At 40.7% G+C, this 25854-nt stretch overlaps 1 protein-coding gene across 3 annotated transcripts in view; it reads right to left on the bottom strand.

Annotated features, from left to right (window-relative positions):
- Sytbeta (Synaptotagmin beta) overlaps nt 1-25854 on the bottom strand; it is a 59953-nt gene that overhangs the window by 18678 nt on the left and 15421 nt on the right. Inside the window, exon 1 of one of the 3 annotated variants that reach the window (XM_018037315.2) lies at nt 17572-18147. The exons of the other annotated variants lie outside the window; for them this stretch is intronic. Within the exon in view, the coding sequence (XP_017892804.1) occupies nt 17572-17592 (21 nt within the window). The 5' untranslated portion in view covers nt 17593-18147. Of the gene's footprint in view, nt 1-17571; nt 18148-25854 lie in introns of those variants that run through there. 3 annotated transcript variants of the gene reach the window in all.

The raw sequence follows: 25854 nt of genomic DNA, 5'->3' as shown, positions 1-25854 counted from the left end.
TTTAATTGGAAATACCGTTCGAGGTGGGTCCGATAACGAATGTTTAAACTAGGTCGAAAAAAAAATATTCACTCCACCGGCTCGATGCTGTTTATATCTTACAATTAACATCCTCTCCTGCGGAAATAATCTACATCGCAGCGCAGCTGAAATGCGCTATTAAAACGATCTATAAGATCTCATGGCGTGTACAGTATTAAACCTGCCTTTTCGAGTTTCAAAGTGTGAAGCGCTAGCAGACCGTTATTTATATTGAACCACGCGACTAAGGGGAACACGTTCCATCCTGTACGACTCCCTTATTTTTTCTCACGTCTTCGCGTTACGTGCCGTTAATTCACCTACGTCAATTTTTAGATTGACGTTTCGTAAATGTGAAACGATAAAATAGAATAAACCATGATCATGGGACAAATAATTCATGAAACTAGCTAGCTGGTCCAGTTGATGCGACGTGATGCTGCCCTAGGCCTAAAATAGTAATGATGCTTTCAAGGCCCTCAATTAAAAATGATAATACACTTTGTGTGCATAATCACGCAAAATTATATTATTCTGCTGGAAGGAAATGTAACTCGAGTTCCAGCCTGATCGCTCGACTGGCATAAAAATACTTGAATCTCCAAAGTATACATATTGTACATGAAAGAAATAATATTCTGATAATGCGCATTAATAACTAACCGTTGAATTAGCGATGTCCTTTTCCTACTCATTAACCTTTCGAAATGTATATTTAAATAATTCTGTAGATTTATTTCTCCGTTCGTGAAATATTCTCAACGCGATACGATCGGAGCAGGTAGCGAGCTCAAGAAAGATGCAACACTAATCAAGCTTAAAATTAACCCACGAGACTGTAGCTCCTGACAATCGTTGTAGCTACTAATTGCACTAAAGTCTATACCTACAATGGAGCAGAAGCTTTCAGCGTAGTTAAACGATGACGCGTTTCGGAGTATAGTGATGCAAAATTGCATCCTCCGTTGGCAGGTTCTGATACGCCAGACATCGTACTAGTCGAACCCGTCTGGTTGTACTTGCACGTAACAAGGAACAGGAAGAGGAAAAAGAAACGGCGTGAGGAAATACACGAATAGGTAGATATATAGGTTTGATGTAGTCACTGCGAAGCTGGTTTATGTAATGATTATATTTATTTCAAGCATCAGTTCTCACTTTCAGAAATTCACGGATCCCGTTACGTGGTTAGACCTGGCTGACTCTCAGGGACTTCTCTCTCGCGTATCGTTACTCCTTCTGAAGTAACTCGTAACTCGATAATGTTACGAAACGTTCTTTCGTTAATGGATCTTTCGTTCCCCTGTTCTTTCCCCTCTTTCCTTCTTTATTCGCTAGGTTCTTTTTCTGTTTTCTGTAAAACTCGGTGACGATGAACTTATTTATTTTTTGCTTCTTCATCTTGTTCCCAGTATTAAAATTTGAAAAATTATACGAGATTACGACGAGTGAATATAATCGTGCGTTCAATAATAAAATGTGAGTTCACGAAAGAGCGATAAAATCAATGGAAACCACCGAATTGGCGGCATGCGCGTTGTATAGTTAATTACAGAGGCTTGCTGGTGAGATTAGCAATGGACAGTATGCAAATCCGTTGCGGTGCGACCGAAATAGTTGTACGTCCATATTAGGCAAACAAGTTTGATGATTCGCAATGCTAAAAGATGCAAAATATGCGTCACCGGGAATATTAATGAGCCATCAATACGACGTGTACTTGGTCGGGAAATGCATTCCAGTTTAATGAAAGATGCAACCGGCCATCGAGTTTCGCAAAACGAATGGAAAAGAATTATTGCTCGTTTGAATATTAATTTCGATAAAAACTCGGTGGAACTGATTTCTCATTCGTTTTCAACCATAAAAATATCTCTTAAATAAATATGTAACAATTTTTTGTGTAATGATACGGTGAAGGGAAGAGAAAAATTCTGACGAGTATGAAAATACAATAAATAATTTTGACCTATTGTAGGCGTCGAATGGGAGTGCGTAGACGGTCTTAATGGAATAACACGTAACAATTTCGTTGACTGTCGTCCAACAGAAGCGATATGATTATCCGTTCAATTACCACTAAATGAACATGCAAATCGGATTTGCATCAATTCGCATTATGGTCTACGTATCCAGCGATTATGCATGCTCCGATGCGAATTGTAGAAATATGGAAAACTCTATAAATAGAAGTTTCGATTCTGCTGCTCTGAATTGACGCGGGATTACAAGTGTAGAATTACAGAATTTGTAGAAATTTTTTAGCATCCTTGAGAGAATGGTTACCAATCTTTGGATCAAACGAATCACAAAAACATTTTGCGTAGTGAGAGAACGAAGGGAGGGGATCTAATGTAACACGCGATTCTGATCTACTCAGATTCTACCTTACGGGATACGCGAGACCTTGAACAGATTAATTGTCACGACGACAGAAAAAGCGATGTTTTAGTGAACCGCCGACTCTAGTAAAACCCCCAAAACTGTGTCGAAAGACAAACGAAATTAACGATTGTCGCACAAGAAATAAGTACACGGTTCGTCCACGATGCTACGAATATCTGTTGATATCTTCATAGAGTGGTATTTGTGAAATCTAACATGCATTGAAAAAAATCAACAGCAACTATTTTATTTACAAACAACAGAACAAAGATACGGATAGAACTCTGCGGACGTCGTCGGAGTGAATCGTATTTAATCGCGTTTCCATGATCTTATGCTTGGAAAACTGATGTGACGCGCTTGATCCAGCCAGGCAACGTGGCCCGATTGCGTCCAATTTAAACTGTAACACGTTCATCTGATAATTTAATTATGAAGATTAGCAAGTGGACGTGCTAATCGAGCAATCTGTCGGTTAAAGTCACTCGAATCCGGCGCGAATTCCACGAGATTTGGCTCAAGTGTTCAGGGATCTTGTCATCGCCCGACGGAAACAACATTAATTGCCATCCAAGTTATGCAAATCGACATTTCATTCTGATTTGATCGAATGTATGTAGGTATGCCTACATTAAAATTTTACTTGCATTCTTTCACGGATACGTCTTCGAAACTTCTTTTATACATGCATTGTCTGTCTAATTGATATGTTTTAATTGAACCATAAAATCGCAGATATCGTGATTGACGTCAATGGAGAACACGTATCGTGTCACTTTTACCGAGAGAAACGCGAGAAAAAGTTGACGAAAAATGGAGATAGAAGTCTACTCCCCATCGGATATCGAGAACTGACCAATCGGCGTGGAAAGCTTGGGAAATCCTATTATCTCAAACGTGTCACGGCCAACGCGTTCAAGGTCCTTTTCTCCCTCCCGTTATAACTTCTAATTTCATCAATTCGTTTCCATCTACATCAAATAAAACGGTGTGCTGATTTAATTTAAAAGTTATCGGCTGTTCATGTAATAATCAGATTGCTTGCTGGATTTTCTCGCACACGGAAATATTGAATACGTGCATTTTGTTTTACGACACGGTCGACGTACGTCAGCAAGTAGTTTACGTCGGTTTACTATTCGGCTAATTAAACAGTATCATAAGTTGAATACGGGAAACCGCGAGCTAGTCGCGAGAGCATTTAATCGTCTATCGAATATGCTTGAAGTCTGAAATAGCAGAGGGATCTATGGAACGATGCTACCTGATAAACATAGGTTTCATTCCTTACGCGATGAAACGCCCTCCCCTCCGTCACTCTTCTCAGATCGATTTTGTATCAATTACACGTCCCTTTGCGTGAACTCTATTTTCCGTAACGCGCCGTTCCCGGTAAACACTGGCCAAGTTTTCCCCCTCGCATCAAAGTAGGTACACGAGATAGCGTCGGACGAGGACGATGACAAAAACGCAAATGCACTTTTACCATCCTGTCTCCAAGTGGTTCAACAACGATGCGTGATAAAGGCGTGGAAAGGTAGCTAACAGCCACCCTCTACTCTTTCTCTTTCTCTCTCTCTCTCTCTCTCGCTTCTCGAGTGACGTCGACGAAATGATCGCTTATCACTTCTCGCGTCAGGCTCAAAGGCAGGTTGTGCATAAAAGCTTCTTGAGTCTTGTTCTTTATTCGTTTTTCTAATTCTTACTGGTATTATCGATGTGAAAAACGGATAATTAGACATAGACATGACAGAATTGAAGAATGAGCAAGTAGATAGGCGTTAACGCCGAAACCATCCGTCTACCTCTTCCGGAACGGCCGGTAAATCGTGTGATTCACAAGTCCAATTTATAGTGATCTGCTTATTTAATTAATTATATTTAATAGTCGTTAATTGCGACCTACTATTTTCGGCAGCGAGACGTTTAAAAAGCGTTACTTTCATTCGTATCAACTCGTCGTTGACCACGGATCAAAGATCCAGAGAATCCTGTGATCTATGAAGCTTTAAGGCGTTTGAAGCTCAATTCAGTATGCATCATCCTCTTCGCTCTTTACTCTCTTAAGACCTTGAACAGTGAGTGAACTCTTTGTCTTTCATTTTTTGTCGATTGCACGTCGACGACAGTCACGAACGCATTACATCATGTTTTCGGGGTGCATATCCACGTTTTTTTAAAATAAACTCGATCGATCAGCGCGAAAGTTAGACGAGTAACAAGAGACTCGCTCGCGGTACAGAATCGAGGAGTTTGTAACAAGTTTGTCGCCTGTTTCTCCCCGACCTTGTCCTATCGAGGACGCAAATACGATGCATCGTAATCATTCGATGGAGCAAACTGTATTCATCGAACATTCTAGTAATATACATAGATTAAGATCTGAGGATGTTCGTTTTCCGGTCATTTAATTTAAATATTTATAGCTTTTTTTCCGAGATGATTCAATCGAACGAAATTTCTGATGCAGACCATTAAATTTGATGCGACGCGTACTTAGGAGTTTAATACGGGTCACCGAATCGTAACTATACATAGACAGTCATCAAGCTCGTCGTATTAATTATCTCGTGTCAGATTGGAAATTTCGAATTTTGTATTCGAATTAAACTGAACCACGATGCACGCGGCGTTAAGTTTGAATCAGATAACGTTGAACGGTTAGCTTTGGTAAGATCAAAGGATCAGGCGGAATTGAAACGGGCTATCCTTTCCCTTTTATCCCATGCTCGACAGCATGCATTTTTCACTACTCTTGATTTCTTGCATCGTTGCTCATGTCATTGAACATGAACACGGTTTACACGAACGATATTCTAAAATCGATAATTAGAACAATGTATTGCGCCATTTACTGACGCCTTAAAGCCCTGTTCCCGGAACGAAGCCTCGGACGTAGTACCTGTACAGTCTCCCCTTTAGGCGACGAACTTTCTGACATTACTAAATTACGAACGTGGCAACGACGACGAGAAAGGACCTCGTCTATCGCAATCCTTGCTCGGTCGACAAGAAATTCCGCTAAACTGTGTTTCTCTCATGCTTTTGAGGCACATAGTTTAGCGAACACGTTCGCTAGTGCGTGCAATCGTGCGACGAAATTACTTCACTGCGAAACGTGCTTGGCAGTATCCGAATATTAAATGTACATATTGTACGACGCAAGGTTGCGTCGAAAGGTACGATGCGAGCTCGTTTGGCACGATTGTCGGACAATATTGACCATTAGGTTAACGTATGGGTAATCTCCGGAAGCTAAACTATCGTTCGTTGTCGAATAACGCGGGATCAACAAACCAGGAAGGGAGAAGAATGAAAAGCGGGTAAGGGAAGAACAAAAGCAGAAATGTGTAGTACGTCAGGGCTCGCGGCTCGATCATAAACGTACCGTCGACGATCGTGTTTCTGTCAGCTACTTCAATGCCAATTAACCGCTCTTCCGTTTCTCGCCGAGTGGAAAGCATCGATCCGCGACACGAACACCGAGTGCATCGCATCGTCGCTTCGGCTAGGCGGCTGCTTGGCGGACTTTAATTAATCGTGCGTGACAATCATTGCCTGTCGTTCTTAAGCTCTCGCCCCTGGCGCTCACGCTGCGGTGGCTGCGAATTCCCTCGCACACAACTTTCAGACGTCTTCGATCGATCTCTAAACCCGTATTTAACATTAACCGTATTACTCTTTTCTCGGATCGATTTAACGTCACGTCGAGATAAGTTATTGACGATGCAAGAACATCGACTTAATGACGAACAACGTTTTTTAAAATATCTAACAATTAATATTATTTACAAATTTAACACAACAATAAATATTTAACATAACAATGAATGCGCCTGATCGAGTAGCTATTTTTAAAAGGTTGTTGCACGTATTTTGTACAGAAATTTCTCAACATCTACCATATGGGGCATACACTGGTACCATCGTATTAATACTTTGTACAAGACAATCTAACAACGCCTATAAGATGAACTATAATCTAATTTGTCGGGTCATGTTGTCGTCGCCAGCAGGGTCGACTGTTTGATAGAATTACTAACAAGTTATCGATTGACTTCGAAACCGAATCTTCATAACTGGGTCAATTTAAATTTACGATCTTCCCGTACTATCGACGGCAAATACAAAAATGTCTTGGAGGAAATTGAATTTTAGATTCAACACACCTCAATATGAATCAATTTTCTATTCAAACATCGGACGCTAAATTTTGATTCAAACATATCTTTCTAATCGTGTTTAGAAATCGATACTATTTTCTATTTAAAATTCACGATTGAAAAGTTTCTGCGAACTGCGAGTAAAGGAGTTGAAAGACTTCTGAATTCTTTAATCCTCCTCGGTTTTCATTCAATTTTTAACAAGCATCTCTATGAAAACAATCCGTTATTCTATTGCCACGTCATTCGAAACCTGTCCGCTTTAATATTAATCTCGAGCGAGACCAAAAATCGAGTCAACCCAATTACTTGCGATTTTCAGCGCAAGTGCTCGCGCTGAGCACAACATGAAAAATTCAAATAAAAAAGTTCTCGTGTCGCGACTCATTCGCACCAACACCGTCACACCATCAGCCCAAATATATACATATACGTACGATACGCGAGGAATTTCCTGATCGCTGCAGTTCGTTTCATTGCCCGCGGTCTCGTTTATCCATACCTCTTTCCGATCCCTTTCTCATCAGTCCGTGAAACACCAATCTCCACACACATCCAAGATGTATACGTGTTCTAGGACACCCGAGTACGTGCCTCAGGAAAGAGATTGACATCGGTCAGAAAACAAGATTCGAGAAATAAAATCGGGTTCAGTACGCGAACAGACAATTATTGAAATAAAATCAGATGATACAAGCTGCTAGAAATCGCAAATTAAGATTCTGCACGAGTGGCACGGTATTCCACGCGGCATCCATCAGAAAATTTGACGCGTATCAACCCTCGACGATCGGACCGCACCCTCGGATTCGATCGAGATCAATGTCGCGCTGCTGTTACTCTTGACCGAAAACTGGGCCAGATATGCACGTTCAGCAAGGAGCGCGCAGATTGATTCCTTTCAACCCCCCTCCCCGCAAAATATAATGCAGATTCGAACGTATTATTAGTTGACGCCATAACCCGGATGCGAGGTTCGATCCGCTGCGCTGCGAAATGCGCGCGAGCGCACGGACCGCAGGCGCGTAAACATCAGCTGGCCAGAGTGGCCCGTTGAGCGGCGTGCGTAGTCGCTTCGTAGGTACAGTATAAATTTGAGATTAAACAGGATGCGAACTCGGGACGGGTCTGGTGAAATTGTGTCCATTGGTGTCCACGAGAGACCGATACGTTTCTTAATTAGCACGCAAACAAGCTTCACGCTCGGTTCCCCACGATCTTGCAAATTACGCGACCGTTTCTCTCTCCAGCTGTTTGCGCGTCGACCAATTTGCCTAGCTGGTCTACACGCGTACAAATCGTACTCGATCCTGTACACACCAGCCGGTTTGCCCCCGCTGCATCTCTCTATCTGCTCGTCTTCATTCGTTATTGCCGCTAATTAATGAAAGATTAACAATACAAAGGAAAATTAATACCATCGTGTAGCATTTATGCTCTTCAGTTTTATGGCTTTATCTTTCACCTATTATTTTCGTACTGTTGAATTCATATAAATGAATGAAACATTATTATTATTATTATTATTGCATAATATCGGTAACATTATATCATAAAATGTGTGCTTCACTGTTCGGGAATAAGGTATTTGTAACGTGATATATTCGACCAACGCATTGTATCCTATCATGATGCACGGTTGCATAATTTCTTAATGTGATAAAGTAAATTCACCATGAGGATCCGTTTGCGAGAAATACGTGCATTATTATATTCGCGGAATTTGCAACTGTTAACGTTAATTAACAGCATTGAAATTATAGTCGAGAACGGGTCGGTAGATGAATCGTAGAGAGTAGAAGAGAGTCGGTCGTACGGTTGGTAACTGTTGGAGTAAAGGAGCCAATTAAAAAGCAATTCCGGGGTTGCCGTAAAAATATCGGACCAATCTAATTTCGGCTTCGTTATCTTGGATTTCGATCTTTACTGCTGGAGCGACACTCCAAAGTAATTTACATGCATATGAATAGCGCGAGACCGGCCACTCCTCCAACAGCCGTTTTATGCTTGTCATTGTGTGTAGTACATTGTTCGAAAGGTCTGCCACGTAATCGAGACACGTTCGAGGGAAATTTTCCATCAGCTCAGCCGTTGGCCAACGCAGCTAATTACCGTTTAGCGTGTCGCTACGCTTTCCCGGCAGTTTTCGCGGGAACGATGCGAATTCCAGCAAATTTTTCTCACGTCACCAGCTACCTTAGTGAACGATACTCGGCTCATACTAATTGTAAGTCGGCAAGATGAAAAGCAAATGCGTTTATCAAGTAATTCTACCTCTGCATGAAATTACTGAAGGGACTATGCATGCGGCATTTGCTCACCGCAATACTGGCGCACTCTGTTCGCACAGTGTTTGTTTCAACGGGATACAAAAGTGTTCGTTTCAAAGCAAATCTTAGATTAGTGAGAGGAGATGACGCAAAATTCGCCTTTGTTCCGGGAAGATGAATCGTTCAAAATGATTATTTCGCGAGTTCGTGAGCACTAAGTTCCCCTCTCCTTTCGCGTTGCGACCCAGGGACAAAAGGCTGCAGCAATGATTAAAATCGCATTTGCAACAGTATTGATAAGAGTTGACAAGGCCGTCCGAGTGTTATCGACACAGCGATCGAATCGTTTCTGTCGTTAAAAATGATAAAAGTCGATGGTGTTCGTTAATTGAATCGACGAACCTTGAATCTTTCACTCTTAGTTAGTGCCATGGTCAGGGTCGACGTGGTTCTCTGCACGGAACCGCGAATCGAACGAGCGTGGAGAAATAAAAGTGGAAAGTCCGAGTGGCTGGCCACTGGCACGATTACTAGTAAATCAATCAAAGCTATTCAAAAAGTCGACGATAAAAAAGAAAGTTATAATCCGTTTCTGATTCATAAAGTTTAATGGTACTCGAGATTTTTGTTAACTTCGACCATTCTTTCAAATACCCTTGCGAATTTTGTGCACAACTTAATGATTTCCAATAAATCTCTCAATAGGAATAATGAGAACTGTTTGAGGAACGGCGACCAATTAATGAGCAATCCGCGAAATCCGTTATAAAGTAATTTCAAATCGAATCATTTCAAGAGTTGCTTCGATAGAAAGCTTTTTATATTGTCATCGACGTAAGCGTCTCGTTATACCCAATGACAAAAGAAGGAAAGAAACGTCGCGTCGGCTGGGGCGAAAGGGAGACGCGATATAAATCATATTGCCGACTTCGTTATCGTCATCGAACAGAGCAGAATAGCCAGAGCGTACCCTTTTCCTCTTCGATCTCCCTCTCTCTCTCTCTCTCTCTCTCTCATTATTGTGATATGATTTACGATCGCTTGGCGGGATCTCATTGATACGATTCCAGGCTAACGCAAATTTCAGTTCGCGTATACGGTTTCATGAAAGACGCCGCGTCGCTCCGTAAACTGATAAGGAAATCCTATACGTGCAGTGTGGAAAGGTTCATGATTGTAGGCAAGAAACATAAATCACTGACTGCGTATTCAGTTGCAGATACGTAGCACAAGCTGGTTTAGAAAGAGTTAGAGACTTGTTGAACTAGGTACGTAGAAGTTTAAGGAAATACTTGCCGAGTATTAGTACGGAAATCTGTTTGTTATTTCAAATCTACAGTCGACTCGAAGTCGAAATGAAAAATGTTCCATAAAAATCGTTCGTATATTGCTCCGTGAAATGTGACCTAATTCCGCGTTAATCAGAACTAGAGATTTCCTGGTGGCATTTAAATGAAGCGCCAAGGGGGGAAATAAGAAATAAATTTAAATTGCAAACAGAAATAACTACCTATCGTTTTATATCCATCTGCCAGAGGGAAAGAAGAAGAAAGAATTTACTTTCTAGCGATCATGTCTAAGGGAGGAATTTATTTCTATTTTGCCATCGTCTAACTTGTACAGAACATAGTGAATACAAAAAGTATCTCGATCTACGTCTGCTTGGTCGTAGTACGTTATTTATGCATCTGGTGGTCTCTTTACGGGCTGCGTGATTCTCAGAACTTGATTTCAAAGTAACGTCGATATGGAGTAATAAAATTATACATGCAAGTCACGAGTACAATGTAGAATAACGCTGGCGTCGAATCCACTCCAGCTCGTGTATGAAAAAAAAGGCTATTATTTTTTAGATACCCCGCATCGTTGTTCCTCGTATTTCAAATTACAATAGGTAGAGCGCGTAGTTGTCAATACTAGAGACATCGGTACCCGCGTACCGCCAAAAATAGAATATAAAACGCGATTCGCGAACAACCGAGTGAGCACAAGTGTCGTCGATCATGGATACGCCTATGTTTCTTGTCAGACGTTCCGTCAAAAGCACTCGCGCGATATGTAAATGCAGAGGCCGCGGCAAGATCGATGCAACAAGTGCATTCAGAGCTCAGGCTCACCGACCACCTGTCCTTATTCGTTCGAGAGTGGCGTTGAGAGATTTTATGGAATTTCCTCGCGGTGAAGTCGAATGGGAATAGCGAGACACCTCGTCGTTTACGGAAACGTATTTTACTTCGAATGCCGCGTAGGATTCTTACATTTCCGTGCAGGATGCGTTCCTCCTTCCAAAAATTGCGGAAAATATTGAATGAGCACTGTTACGTATTCCAGCAAATAGCCATCTTCCATAAAATTGCTCAGGAATCCAGCTCGCGTACTGCAATCACAACTTCTTCGAAAACCAATTGTCTTATATCCCAAGTACCTAAACACATGTAAAAGAAATTCGAGAATTTTTCATGGCTCCGCTTGCTCGAATAACTTTATCTCGAAATATTTGTTTCCATTCTTTTCCCATTAAATTTAAATGTCGACCAGCCACGGGTCTGTCTACAATGTCTTTTTTAGGTTTTTCGGTCATTTTTAAATTTGAATGACCTTTAGCGATTCTCTACCCCACTTTCCCCATACGATACCGCGGCGCGCGCTCGGGTCGCTATACAGTGCATTTGCGGTGGTGCACTTGTTCAATTTCACGAAATTGGCAGTGGAACGCTCTCCTCCATAGGAGCTCTCGCGAAGCTCCGTATAAACATACTTGTCATTCTTTTCAATCTTCCAAACACTCCTTAGTTGTACTAACAAAAAGGTAAAGTAAAATCGAAATGAAAGAGCAAATGAACGAAAAATCTCGCTGTTAAATGAAATTATCTCGGAGGATTACGAAGCGTGTGCGAAATGTTTTCCACAAATCTCTTATACTCTTAATGAGTGCACAGCTTCTGCCAGGCTGCTTCATATGTTTAAAAAGCGTTAAAAAGTATTTATGTTGCCAATAGAATGCATGAATTTAGTGTTCGGAAAAAACACGTGCCACGTTTCCATTAGTTAACAACATCTTCCTCCCGATGATGATTATTGGATGAACACAGAAGAAAAGAGAGAACGCATTTTTAGAAACCGATTATTCCGTAGTTGTTTTAACGTACAATGATAAATTAAAACGCTGCCTAGGATTTTCCACAATCCGATCCTGAACCACTTCTAAGGGGGAAACGTAATTGGGTATTTTCTCGATATTCGTATCAACTTATTTTTTTCGACCACGATTGGTTTTACGCTTTTATATCCGTTAGGAAATACTGCGACACACAGAGACAAGCCTAGTACGAAGGGGGAAAAATAGGGAAAGAACGTCAAAAGCGTACACAGTACAAGTTCTGCTGTCACGTCACGATCTGTAAATGTATGTCGATTCTTTTTTTCAATCCCTTCGTGTCAGGTGCAATCGACTTCGAAGTTTCCAATTTATCGAAACGACTCGGTATTCAAAGCAGAGGACAGTTCAGGAATTCGATTACCTAATGATGACACGAAGCCACGTTGAAATAATGTTTTTAACGATACGCGGGTAGCTGCACACGTTTTCAATGTTTAACGAGCTGACGAGTTTTACACTATTCGAGATTCATTTTGAATTATTAATTGGCTGTTTAAATGGAATGTTTCGTGCGATTATTTTCTCGATAATTTTCACTTAAACGTGCACGCTGCAGTGCGCACCGCCGTCGATCGATATGAATTTCACGATATTCGTTGATACGCTTATAAAAATCACGTATAATGGAACAGATTCGATATACCGTTTGTACCGATGACTTTAAATTAATAATTATTTTCACATTTTTATATGACGTTATACGCGAATCGTCGACCATTGGAACTCTCACGTTTCATTTTCTGGTCTCATATTCCACTGTGCATAATTCCAACTGAATACAAATTTTATTTTCGACGAATTATCTTTCCCGAGCGAGACGACAAGAGACAAACTGATATTTAAAACCTTCTTCAACCGACCGCATATTTCTTTTTAACTGAAATTTCCAACAGTTGCACAGAGAAATGTTCTTACCAAATCTACTTTTGTCCTAAACATTAGTACCGCTCCCTGCACAAGGAACTTTCATTTCGTTAGGCTAATGACATAAAGAGAAGACTTGTTTAAAAACTTCCCAGTTGCAGACTGTTGCAACAGAAGAACGTCCTAAAAAGTTATGTGCGAAACAGCTGTACTGACCTCCGAGCTGGTCGACGTAGTGCTATCCGCGCTGTCGGTATTGGCCACGGAAGACAGCGGAGATCTGTGTCCCCTCTGCGCCCATTTGTCCCTGATGCTCGCCACCCCCGAAACTACCCCGATTCTGCTCGCCGCGCTCCCGATCGACGAGGACGACGACGACGCCGAGTTTCCAGATTTCGGGGCAGCCTCGCTGTTCCCGCCACTTGCGCCGCCGCTGCTTCCTCCGCATGCTAACTCCAGGACATCACCCAGTACCTCTGACAATTTGCCCGGCACCTTGACGAGGGTGTCCAATACCACTCGGGGCGAAGAAAGACCGTGGGGGTCCTTCGGGACCCTTCCTCCCTTTTAACCGCGTGCTCGCGATAGAAGTCACGATACGCGGCTCGACGACGACTGTGGTTCGATCGTCGCGTGTTTACCGCCGTGCTCTACGCAGAGTACGGGATCTGCTTTCGTGTCGTCGGCGCTCAACCTGGACTAACGTGAACGTGGCTTGTGAGGTCAACGGGGTGATAAAGCGCACAGCATCGTTCCGTCCGATTTCTATCGTCGAATCGCTCTCTCGGACGGACGATATCGCGACGTTTTCCAACGGGGAAATGTCAAGCCAGTGATCCAATTGTTCCTCACTTTGCGTTCGTGTAGGTTAAGAGATAGTGAGGGGAATCGATGGCATCGCGTTAGTACGCATTCTACCATTTTAGCGAGAGGGCTTTGAGACCTTAGGGAAAAGCAGCATTGAGATTGTCGATGTTTCTAGTCGAGTGTCTAGCGTATTTAACAAGTAGACAGACAGGATCTGCGAATTGACCGTCGAACGTGTTCGATACGTTTCGTTCAGTTAGCAATTTCCAGTAATGCTCGAGAGCACAGCTAACGAAATGAATCTATTCAAATCAACGCCGAACGGAATTTCTATTACGGATTTTTATTCGTTTCTTTACAGTTTCGCTTTGATGTGTTGCAAACGAGAAGAGAGACGTATACAACGGATAGAAATAATTTTACAGGCACAGACTGCTTTCTGATAGGTGTGCTTCCGAGAGTTTTTCGTAACGATGCATTACAAAGAAATTGCGGTGATTTTCGCAATATAATTATTATTTAATTAGAACAGTTTAAAGTTCGACTCCGAAACGAAAAACATACTCGTTTTAAATAAAATATTTGCTTTCCATTGCATTCATGTCACGAAGGATTTTAAATTATATTGGCCCGCGAAACATTTCATTGCATACGCAAAGCGTTTGTATGCGCGTCTCTGTGCATAAAGATCAATTAAATAAGTTCTAGGAAAATTTTATTACTCGGAATAGTTTATTAAAATGGTAAATATATGTCATAATTTCAAATTTCAGGAATTTATTTCGAAAAATTTTTCATTTCAAATTCCAAGAATTATTTACTCTACGTTTGAGAACTTTGTCCATCAAACATCGAAATATCTATACACACACACACACACACACACACATATACATATGTATGCTATATATGTAGATACGCTTATTATATATACCTATCTGCACGTATCTATATCTATATAGTGTGTGCGTTCATACATACATATACATAATACGTCATACACTTAAGTGGACGACTCGGGAAACTACATCCTCGATCCACTTTGTAGACGACGAAAAATGGTTTTCTTTACTGTGCACTTTTTTTATAGAAAGTACGGTGAACGACATGGGCCGACTGGGCTTTTTCAGACTCGGATGATGTTTTGAGGAGTTCGTGATCAAACATCAACCTCGCTTGGAAAAGCCCATTTTCGCCCCTTGTTGTACAATGTACTATACCACTCCTACTGAAAGCATCTATCGCCGTTGATATCATCCTTCTGCGTCGACGAGAATTAAGATTCCGCTATTTTACTGACGACGAGAGAAGAACTCGGTTCGAAAACTTGTCTTCAATTCGCGTTTACTGCAGCAGTTACTTATTAGTCGCGCGAACAACTTCGAAGGACAGATGCGGGAAAAGGATTCGAAGACGAGGGGAGAAAAATGACGCGGCATCATCACGCGGAAGGTCAGTGGAGCTTTCTCAGTTCCAAAGCTCTCCATCGCATCGCGTCGGATGCTTTTGTACAGCATTCTGAAGGAGAAACTTCGCAACGATATTTCTCAATTAGATTAATTAACGAGATGCGTCGAAAATGAAAGGACACGAGTCTCGGTTCTGTTGTTTTATCCGCGACCTTCATCACCATTGTTACTATTAATCATCGCGCAGTTCTTTCGTCTCAAAGGTGGAAGTGACCTTGCGAATAGTTATATATAATAGAATAGTAGCGAATATACTAATTTCATATAAGCAGTCAAAATATGTTGTTTCAATTGTCATTATAACCTCGAATAAAAAAGTTGAAAAACGCGACCTTCACATTTTTTCTTACCTTTTTACTTAATTTCATTTTTTTCGCAGTCTTTTATACACATAATTTAGTAAACTAATCCTCTTGACTACTCAAAAAAGTTCAAGTAAATGAGAACGACTATTTTTTCAGTAAAATTAATAATAACTCTTCTATAGCTAAAAAATTATAATTTCGGCGTTAACATAAGGAGATAATAGAAATTTTATTATTAAGGCGGAGGGGGGGGGGGAACAAGGAACGGAGTCGATGTTCATAAACGTTATCCTTTAACAATGAGAAGTTGAACAAAATTTTCAATATCTATGTATTGTTGAAGTTTTCGATACTTCGTAATTTCATCCTTTATAACTCGTAAATTATAATTTCAACTTGGAAGAAACTTCTGAATTAGGAGTAAACTTTCTTATACTTTTGTATTGAGTATAATTGCATCTTGCTACATTTACTGGATTTAGCCTCGTTAATTCACTAAATTGAAATGCCTGTCTTTAAACATCACGATATAACGAAGCTACGTATATTTTGTTACTTTCGTGCAACTATGAAACAGAGAAAGAGTACAGAAATAACAGAGATTCCTTATGGGCGAGCTTTCCTAACTTTTTTCTCACATGTCGCTATTTTCAGAGTGCATTATTATTCATATTGACTAAGTTTAAAATAACGTTGTTCTAATGTAGGATCAGAAAAATGTTTTTGCACATCACGTTATTTTTCGTGATGATTTCTATCAAATAACCAACCTACTCATCGTCAAAATATTATAAACAGAGGGTAGAAATAAATAGAAACGGTGGACAAACAGAAATATCGAACAACGTGGAATCAATTTCCGGGAAAAAAATGTAAGATTAGCAGAGAATGGTAGGGTTGATCGGGCCACCTGGTCGGAATCGATATCTACCCTAATTGCTGCTGCTCCAGTGCCTTTCCCCTATCGAAATCGACCTCTCGCAATTCTACACTGGTGTTCTTTAACAATTAGCACCAACCTCGTGTACCGGGAGATCAATGTTCGAGATTGGGAAAGCGTCCCAACGGAAAAAGCAATTGTTACAGGATACAAAGAAAGTGAAAGAGCATAATTGATCGCATCCGACGCGACTAGTAGCTACGTAGAAATCTCATTTACGGCAAACCCATTTGATAAAAGTGTACGGTAGTCACCCTTGTACAATACACAATGCTGCTTTTCATTACACCCGGTCTATTGTTTTCAGATATTTATAATGTCAATGTATCGATGACTGTGTAGATCTCGTTATATGGTAATTCGGTATGGTTCGTCTTTCAACTAGCAATAAAACTTTTACATTCGACTGGAGTGAAGAAAAAATGTCAAAGAGAGTAACAAGTGCGAATCGTAGATTACTAATCGATTTAAATAAAAAAAGTAAACCCGCTTTGAACGAGACTAATGTTGTTTTTTTTCTATGCATGGATGGGAACAGTATCGATGAGTTTTGACAAGAACGTGTAAACAACTGAGTTTGCCATTCTGTTGTTAGAATTTCAATAGAACGGTATGAAATGTAGTTCGATTGCGAATGAAATTCGTGTTCCCCTCTGTATATCTATGCGTACATTTCGCGAACACCACGTTCGTTTGATCCGACTCACAGTTACGTTGGTGATCACAATTAATTCATTGGCATTGATCGTAAGTAAGTAAAACATCCGACCGTTACATTGTACGATTATACTCGTACTCGCCAATAAATGTTCGCCGTTCAGTAACCCCCTCGTCGTTCAACTTGGACCTTTCGTCGAAACGTTCAACTCCAGTCGGTTGAGAAGTATCGCGTTCGATTCGAATGTCGACTTAAGACGATCTGCGCTTATACAAATAGATTTCAACAGATTCCAGGGAGAGAGAGAGAAAGAGAAATTATCCGAGAAATTATTTGAAAGAGGCAGCCGATAAAAAAATAACCCGGATCCAACTTAAAACTTTTCGAATCGGATCAAAGGAACTGTAGAAGAACAGTCTGATCAAACAGCCACTTGTACTACTTGCTTGCTTTGGCGGAATACGACGCTCGAAGCTCGTCCAACTCAGCAGCGGAACAGACGGTTACAATTACTTGAGAAACAATTTACCGGGTCAACTGGACTGAACATCAACCGGTGGTGCGATGGATCGGCTCGCTTCTTTTTATCGAGCAAACAACATGACCTCCCGGCGTGCTCGCTGCGTGTGCTATCACCACGTAATATACCTTTCACGCTCGTCGTTTATCTGTCACTATTCAAGTGTGTGTTCCGAACGTTTCTTATTATACACGACGGAACGTCTTCTCGTCGGCGATTCCGCTGGCGTAGTTGTCTGGCTCCGACTAAACTATCTCTCGGCCGCGTACGCGCTCTCCTACACCAGGGTTCGTGTGCCACCAGAAAACGGCGATTCGTGGATCGTAGCCAGAGCCAGGAGGAGGAGGTGGTGGTGTTGGTGGTGGTGGTGGTGGTGGTGGTTGGTCCCCGTTGGTAGGGTGAACGGAGCGTGTTCATCGACGAATAAGACAGAGAAGACACGCGTCCACGGTGCCGAGCGTGGGACGAAGACGCGGCTACCGGGGTTGTAGAAGTGTTTGCCCGCGTGCTCGACATTGTGTGCGTTTCGCGTACGTGTGATGGGTGAGTCGTGGAGCGACGAGGAAAGCCAGAGAACGGGTATGCGTGCGCCGCAACAGGTTACTCTCCCCTTCGATACGCTCCTGGAATCCTTCTCGACCCTTTTTCCCTCTCCATCTAGCACCTTTCCTTCGACCTTCCCTCCTCGTATCAGGACGTAACCTTCCCTCCTTCTCGTTCGCCAGTTGCTTCACCTTGTTCCACTTCGTCCACCCCTCTGGATTTCACCCTCAATGCCTCTTTCTCTCTTCTATCGTGGTTTCTCTCGCTTTTCCCTTCGTCCGTTCCTTCTTTCCAGAGGTACGTATTCACGTGAATCGTTCTCGGCGTATTTTGCCTATTTGTTCACACACCCCTTTGCAACTTTCCACCCTCAGCCTAGCTCTCTTTGTTCCACTATCTGCCTCGACCTTTCGGCTACCGGAAATTCTAATGCTTCGAGAACACGAACGGCTCGAGGTTTGAAAGCGCCGGTTTCGGCTACCGTCCCGGGAGACACAATTCTCGATGCAGCGGCAAAAGATCGAGAAGGGAACAGGGTCGAAGGCGTCGTTCGAACAAGATTCGTTGAGGACGGTTTTGAATTTATTCTTCGAGCATAAACGTAGTTGGAGATGTACCAAGTATGATTGCTGTGTAATGGGCTCAACGTCGACGGTCGCTTTCATAAATGACGAGTTAGTATACGTCTTCCACTGTGGCGAATCTTTTACGTTAATTCTCCGGATTGCGGCTAAATTCACGTTTGAATTTCCCGTAGTCAAGCAACGTGACTTATACTTATCATCGTGAGCTTGGTTGCGCGGCGCGGCGTTATCACCTTTATGAATGTTTATCGCGACGTGTAATCTGCTTAAGTTGAAATGTAAATGCGAAATGACGGTTGCTCGTACGACCGGTTTAAGCGAGTCCAAGCGAGGTTAAAGCGACGATCAATCCTTTAAAATCTTATGCTGCGAGCGTGTCGTATGTACGTTTTCCCTATTTAAGTAGTACGATCTTGATGAACCTTTACGTAGTTTTATTTGCTGTGTACTTTTATTTTACGAATGAAAAATTACGGCTTTCGTTTGTTTTTAAACATCTTTTAAAAAGTAAGCAAAGAGCTCCCAGATTTATTTGCAGCTGTTAATATTTGTTTTTGCTGAAAATTTCATGATACATTACGCGTTTACGCGTTTGAGTGCCCGATGTACATTTAATTAATCCTTATGTTCCTTAATTTATCGCCGGCAGTATTCATTGGCTCGAAAATAACGATAGTTTAAGTCCCTTATTACTATACATATACACAGTCATTAAGAACAGTAGTGACATCCGCGAACTTCCCTGTTAATACGTTGTGACACGCATCTCCTAGCAATGTTAATATACTGATTAATATTCCTTAATCCATGTGGATAAATAAATTTTTGTAATGATTGAATTTTTTCAGTGTTCTTGTCGAGTCTTGAGTTAATAGAAATCATCTACTCAACCTGCTCTAACCAATTATATTAACTAACAGCATCAGAACCTTTGTGAGACACGAGAATACATATTGAATAATCCTAACATGAAGATAGGAAAACTTTCCTCGCGATTTTTAATCTCGCTGCCAAAGCGAAATTTCAGCCTTTTAGCCTAGGCGATTGAAGGTCAAGGTATCAACCGTCGAACAACTTCTTCGTCTGAACGAGATCGCGTCTCTCTTCGTGCACGTCTCCGTCTTCTTCCCCTTCGACGAGAATAAAGGTTATTAAATTCCGCGAGAAATTAAAGAAACGGTCACGATACCCGGCGACTTGCAAATTTCTTCCTCCTCTGGAAATTGTTACCAATTTCGCGAGCCACTCGTGGGTTGCAACGAGTTTAAACGATTTTTCCAGGAACACGTAAACCCGCCGCGTCGCTTCCGCTTGACTGGTAATACTCCTAGCGAAGCAGTCGAGAGTAAACTAACCTTGGTAATTTTATAATCGATCGTCGGCTTGTTTCAACCAGAATCATTGTTTAAAACGATTCCGTTTTAATGACAGAATTCTTGGTACAGTAAGTATATACGAGAAAATGAAGAGGATCAGTCAGAGTGTTCTAGTGGTTTATTTGAAAATAATTATAATTGTTCTTGCTCTCGGATCTTGAAGTAAGCTCAGGCTACTCCTCTACCTTAATATTCAACACGTCAATTTAATAATCATGATCTATTCGAGGAAGATATGTGTTAGCGTCGTCGATAATCGCAAAGCTACGCGGTTTGATCAGATTAAGAACCAGAACGTTCGAGGTTCTTTCTAAATTTTTTATAAACAATTAGTTTTGAGCGCTTTAATATTGTCTACGTATAATCGTCTTGTTAAACTTCACAGCCTTAAGTATTCTCAATTCTACGCAGAGACTTCATAATCTTCTTAGAACATCAGACGAGATGTTGCTTAAGAAACTCGAAAGAATTTTCTATTGAATATAAACCCTCTTAAACAGCGGTTAACATTTTTCTCAGAACAATTCATAAAACGTTTCAGTTATTTTAATAGAGCGGTATACTTGAACTTATATCTCTCGTACTGCGTCTGACTATATATTGACCGTTTTCCCTTAGGTATCCACCACTCTGCACCAACGTCTACGCCCATTCATACGCAGATTCATTTTGTCATTACACTTAGGGTTGTGCTAATTCAACAAGTTTCTAATTTCCTCCACGTTGGATTAAAAATGGGTTATATTGTAAGAACAATGAAGACATGAAACAGCAATTCACGCCAATTGCCAAATACGTGTTCTTCTAATGTCGCGTCTTGCACAAACGATTCATTCTAAGATTCAAGTTCGTTAATCGTTGTATTTTTCCGCGTTTTCTAAAATCAACGAGATCCGTCAGAATTTCATTCTGTATGTTCTTTTATTTCACGGTGATCTTCGTTGTTTGACCAGTCCTCACTACTCGGAATCGACTAACTTGGAATTCTTACGATGCCAGGGGAAAAGCTGACGGATCGTTTTCCTCGAACGACGCAACAATGACCCTTTCACGTGTGCGTGTAACAGCGAATAAGAGCAAGTGCTGCCTCGTATTCTCTTACGCCTCATTCTGTGCAACGCTTTTGCATTATAGATTACCGTATTGCGTTCAACCTGCCCCGTACACACAGGATAGAATTTTAAACGAGAAACTTGTGTCGTGACGCAATCTACATTTTCAACTTTCCATCGATCGATATGGGATCGGGAAGGAGGATTGGAAACAATGAGGGCAGCGAGAGCAGGAGCTGCGTCCTGAAACCGTCGTGTTCGCCCTGTCACATTGATCCGGCATCGGAGAAAAAATCGTTTTTCCACGACGATGAGCCAGCGTTCCGATGCTAAATAATATAACTTCCACGATTTCAATATCGGTAATGAGAGCTACTTCCGGCGATTCGGTCTTTGATAGACGACCGTGTCACATGCGAGTTATGCATCGTTATCCCCGGTTCGAGCTTTTTACGTAATTCGGAAAATTTCATTAGATCGAAAAAAACGTACGACACGTTATTCGTGCTTGGGGAACAATTTGATGTTCATGCTTGCGTAATCTTATTAAGAAAGTATGATTTCTGTTTCTTGATCATGCTAGTGCGATTTTAGTCAAAGTACTCTCTCTCTTTAGAGGAATGTATTCGTAGAACATTTACAGAGGATTTCCTAATAGATGAAATTCAAATAAATGGTATAAAATCATACGTCGTATTTATGTGAATTCTATTGGCAAATACCATTTCTTTTTCATGAGAAAAGTATCTTGATTTCGTCCAACCCGTTTTATTGGTGGGGATAAAAATCGATTGGCAATATCTGTCAATAAAAAATTTATGAGTGAATGGTTCTGTTTCGTGCGCGCGCGCGCGCGCGCGTGGTAAAGGTGAAGATCGCGACAGTTCGTGTTGACTGGTCCGGGATATGGACACTAAAAAGTAAATTCGGATCGTGTCATCAGGGAAACAAGTTCACGGGAAACAATTTACTTGGACTTGTTTCTTTTACTCACGAACTTCGAAGCGTTTGATGAAATGGACTCGCGTGCGTTGTTTCATAAGGGTTTGTTTCAAAGAATTATGAGACGACGGGTTACAAGCATGAGTTTTCACTTCGGAGAGAAAGATAAAGATACGTATTTGAATTGCAGATAACGTTGAACGCTTTCAGATACTTTTTATCGCGATATAACGGGTGAATTAAAAAAAACATTTTACTTGGAATTCTCTTTGACGTGTATACCGTGATGCTCTTCTGCATCGATTAAGAAAAAGAACCAGACCCAATTAAAATGCAAATTCCAGTTCATCAAGTTTTCTTCGCCGGGGGATCAAGTAATTTCTTGTTAATAGTAGCGGCAGGTTATGCGCAACATTAACCAGATTATGAAACGAAATTCGTCGAATAATTCTGCTTTAATTATTGATTTCATACTCACCAAACAGTCTTTCAATCATAAACCGTTGTTATTACGCGTTCGTTTGTACTAGAACAGTTTCGTACTTCAATCACAATGTCCTTCGTGGTACAAGCTGATGTGATATATTTTAATTATAATTCATGTTATTTTCGAGTTATTTTCAACTACATTGTTCTCTGCGAATAATTATGACGCCTACTAAGAAGTAGTAATTATTATTGCGTTGTCTATGCCTGAGGAAGTTTCGTTTCTTATCTATTAAATAAAATTCGATATACAGCATTCTATTCTACGATCTACTCAACTTGACATCAAAGTCATTTGATCTTTTAATCATTTTTGTTGGCCTGTGGAACGTGACCGTAAAATTGGTACGTGCCATCAAGAAACCGAAAACGTATTACTATAGGAACAGTATTACGATCCGAATCGTACGGCAATAAAAAGAGTTACATCAGATAATAAACGTTCCCTATGTAGGTACGCGATACCGATACGTGCCATCCACTTCTGTTTTAGTCATTCTTTATTAATATCTACCTGAAAGCGTAGCGGTTTGACACTACAAGTTTCACAAGACGCAACAGAGATCTGTAACCGATAGTCCTCTGAAAAAAATACAACTGGAGGTATGAATATGCATGCACTATGCGCTATGTTTCGCTTTTTTCAGGCAATATAAAGCATACGTTTTAATTCTTTCACTGAAAATCGTTTAATCCTATGGCATTTTGGAACAAAAATTCCAAGTATAAGATTTAAATGTTTTATTCTTTCGAGAAAGTCCTCTCGACCGGTTACACGCGCAGTTAAAGTTATTAAAAGGCAATATCGAAAATTGGGCCATCGTGCGAATCGGAGATAATAAAAATTCGCGGACCTCCGCCCGCCTACGGGGAGAATAAAAATGCACTGTTTTTTTTTTTGCGATCCGCTCTGCGTTATGCCGCTTTCTGAAAAACGCGATATCTATCAGCTGTCGTGAAGCGGTGTATCGATCTGAATTCGGGATTCTACGTTCCCGGCTAGCTCGGCACCGAGGGTTCTCGCATTTCGCGTGCGGACAGGCAGGCGCAATATAAGAGATAAGGAATTTCGTTAAACTATACATACCGTATCGCAACGTATTTTCGTTCATTTTTCTCTCGCCTTGATTGAATTTTCTTGGATTTAAGCAATCAAGATTTATTGATTGTTAGTCGAAAAACGAAGAAAACGGAAAAACATCAATATATAAAGGAGAACATTTCAAATCAATTAGTCGTTTGAGCATTTGCATTCGCAATGTTCGACACATCGATAAATATTTGAAAGAAGCTTGAACAATAAGCACGAATAAATCGCTACCGTGTTTCATGATTTTAATGCGTGGTTAAATTATTTATTCTACTCATACTCAAATTTGGGTCAACATTTAATTATACTTGCACGTGCTTGCGAACCGTTCAGTCATACAACAATCTGTTGCATGAATATTTCCAACTCTAGAAACTGTTATATATTATTGAATTAATTAACTGATTTAATTAAGAGAGGACTGATTGAATTTAATCAATTCGAACGAATTGAATAAAATTGTAAGATATTACTCGGATTGGTCAACAAGATTTATATTCTAACTAAATTGGATTAAGCTCATGTAAAATTTAATTAAGCTCAGGTAAAATTTAATTGAAGTACGACAAAAACGAGTTTGTTTTTTCCAATGGTAGTTAGCTCGTTCTATGTTGCATCAGTAACATAAGTACCGACGTGAAAATGGTAAAAGAGCTTGCAAGCTCGGATGGGATATTATCACACTCAGCCTGTGTCAGTACATTCCGTTATCAGTCAGCGATAGTGGGGCAGGTTATCATTATGAGGTACAGTCTGCTTTACCTACACGCGGAAAAGCTACCCCTCGCGAAAGCTCGCTACCCCTCGTGAAAGCTCGCTATCCTTACCGAGTTTGTGTCGTCGGTAATTTCACGAAAAACTTCCTAGGTTTACCGAATAAAGCTCCACCGCGATCTAGGTATACGAGTAAACCTGAGAAGAACTGTAATTTTCTGTTTCCTGCTTCCTGAGGCTCTAACGCCATACAACAATTTCCATGCCGTTCACGTAACGTTGTCAGTAGATTGTGAAAAGTAGTTACTAGTAAAGTTCATTACAGTAGTAAACGCAATAACCAAATTGTGATTAATAAATGAGAGGAAAACGATCTTGGCATTTTTATTGTATGCGCATGATCCTAGACCAAACGAGCAACTCTGGGGGTGGAGTCTTGAGGTCGAGGATTATACTCTCTTGCTTTGCCCGAATGATCCTGCACAATTACAAATAAATTCTACAGGGGTGGTTGTACAAATTGGAAACCGGTCCATTTTCCTCGGTATGTCAGTGTGCACAATACAAAAGTACTTCATTAATAGCTGGTGAAACGTATTAAAAAGCTGTCGAATTATATTTGAAATACCAAACAATTCTTAAGTAACCAATATTGACATCTCTGTATTAATTCAGAATTCTTTTGGACGTTCTAATCAATAAATCATCATAAATTATCTAATTGACATTACTAATTAACATGATGTCCCTGTCATGTTTTTGACCTATACGAGGCGAACTCGAACGGAAACTGAAACTGTTGCATGCATACAGAGAATCTATGTATTGTCCATCAATTAATCTTCATTTTGAAAGGAAGATATTAACAATTCCCATTGACTTATAATAATCATTTTGATTGTGCGCACGCCAATTATTAAAGACACGCGGAATTAATAAAAAAGAAATTAGAAAGAGGAAATTAAGAAGGTAGTCGATCTGCAGGCTATCTTTTTCGTGAGTGGGATTAAGACAACAACTGGCTATAATGCACGAGGGCACGTGTACGTTCCAAGTAAAGAACAAAGATAATTACTGCAGCGGAACCAATGACGCTATTATTCCTAATACAAATAATCCGATAATTACGCGACGGTTTAAACCGGATCAAAGTATGTTGACAGTTGTTCGTTAATATCGAGCAGGCCACTAATTGATGGCTATTCTTTCACCCATCGAGTAATCTAAGTGAATTAAAGGTGAGCAGGCTTGGGTGTCATTAAAGTTCACGCATCGATCGGTCGATCGTGCGACGGTACTCTAACCTGTATGGTAATTAAAGTAGCATAATTCATGCCACAGAACGAAGGAAAAACTTATAAATGCACGAAAGCGGGATTTTTTTTTAAATTTCGTTCTGCATGCATTTGATTAATAGTGTCGGGTTTTATGTCGCGACGCACACCTGCAAAAGAATGACGGAATGATATAAGATAGAAATTATGTATAAACTGAATTTACAAATA

This window comes from Ceratina calcarata, unplaced genomic scaffold (genome assembly GCF_001652005.2).
Source record: "Ceratina calcarata isolate Rehan_Ccalc_2016 unplaced genomic scaffold, ASM165200v1 scaffold162.2, whole genome shotgun sequence".
NCBI classification, from domain to species: domain Eukaryota; kingdom Metazoa; phylum Arthropoda; class Insecta; order Hymenoptera; family Apidae; genus Ceratina; species Ceratina calcarata.
Note: the sequence above shows the minus strand (reverse complement) of the source record. Positions and strands in the feature narration are given on the sequence as shown.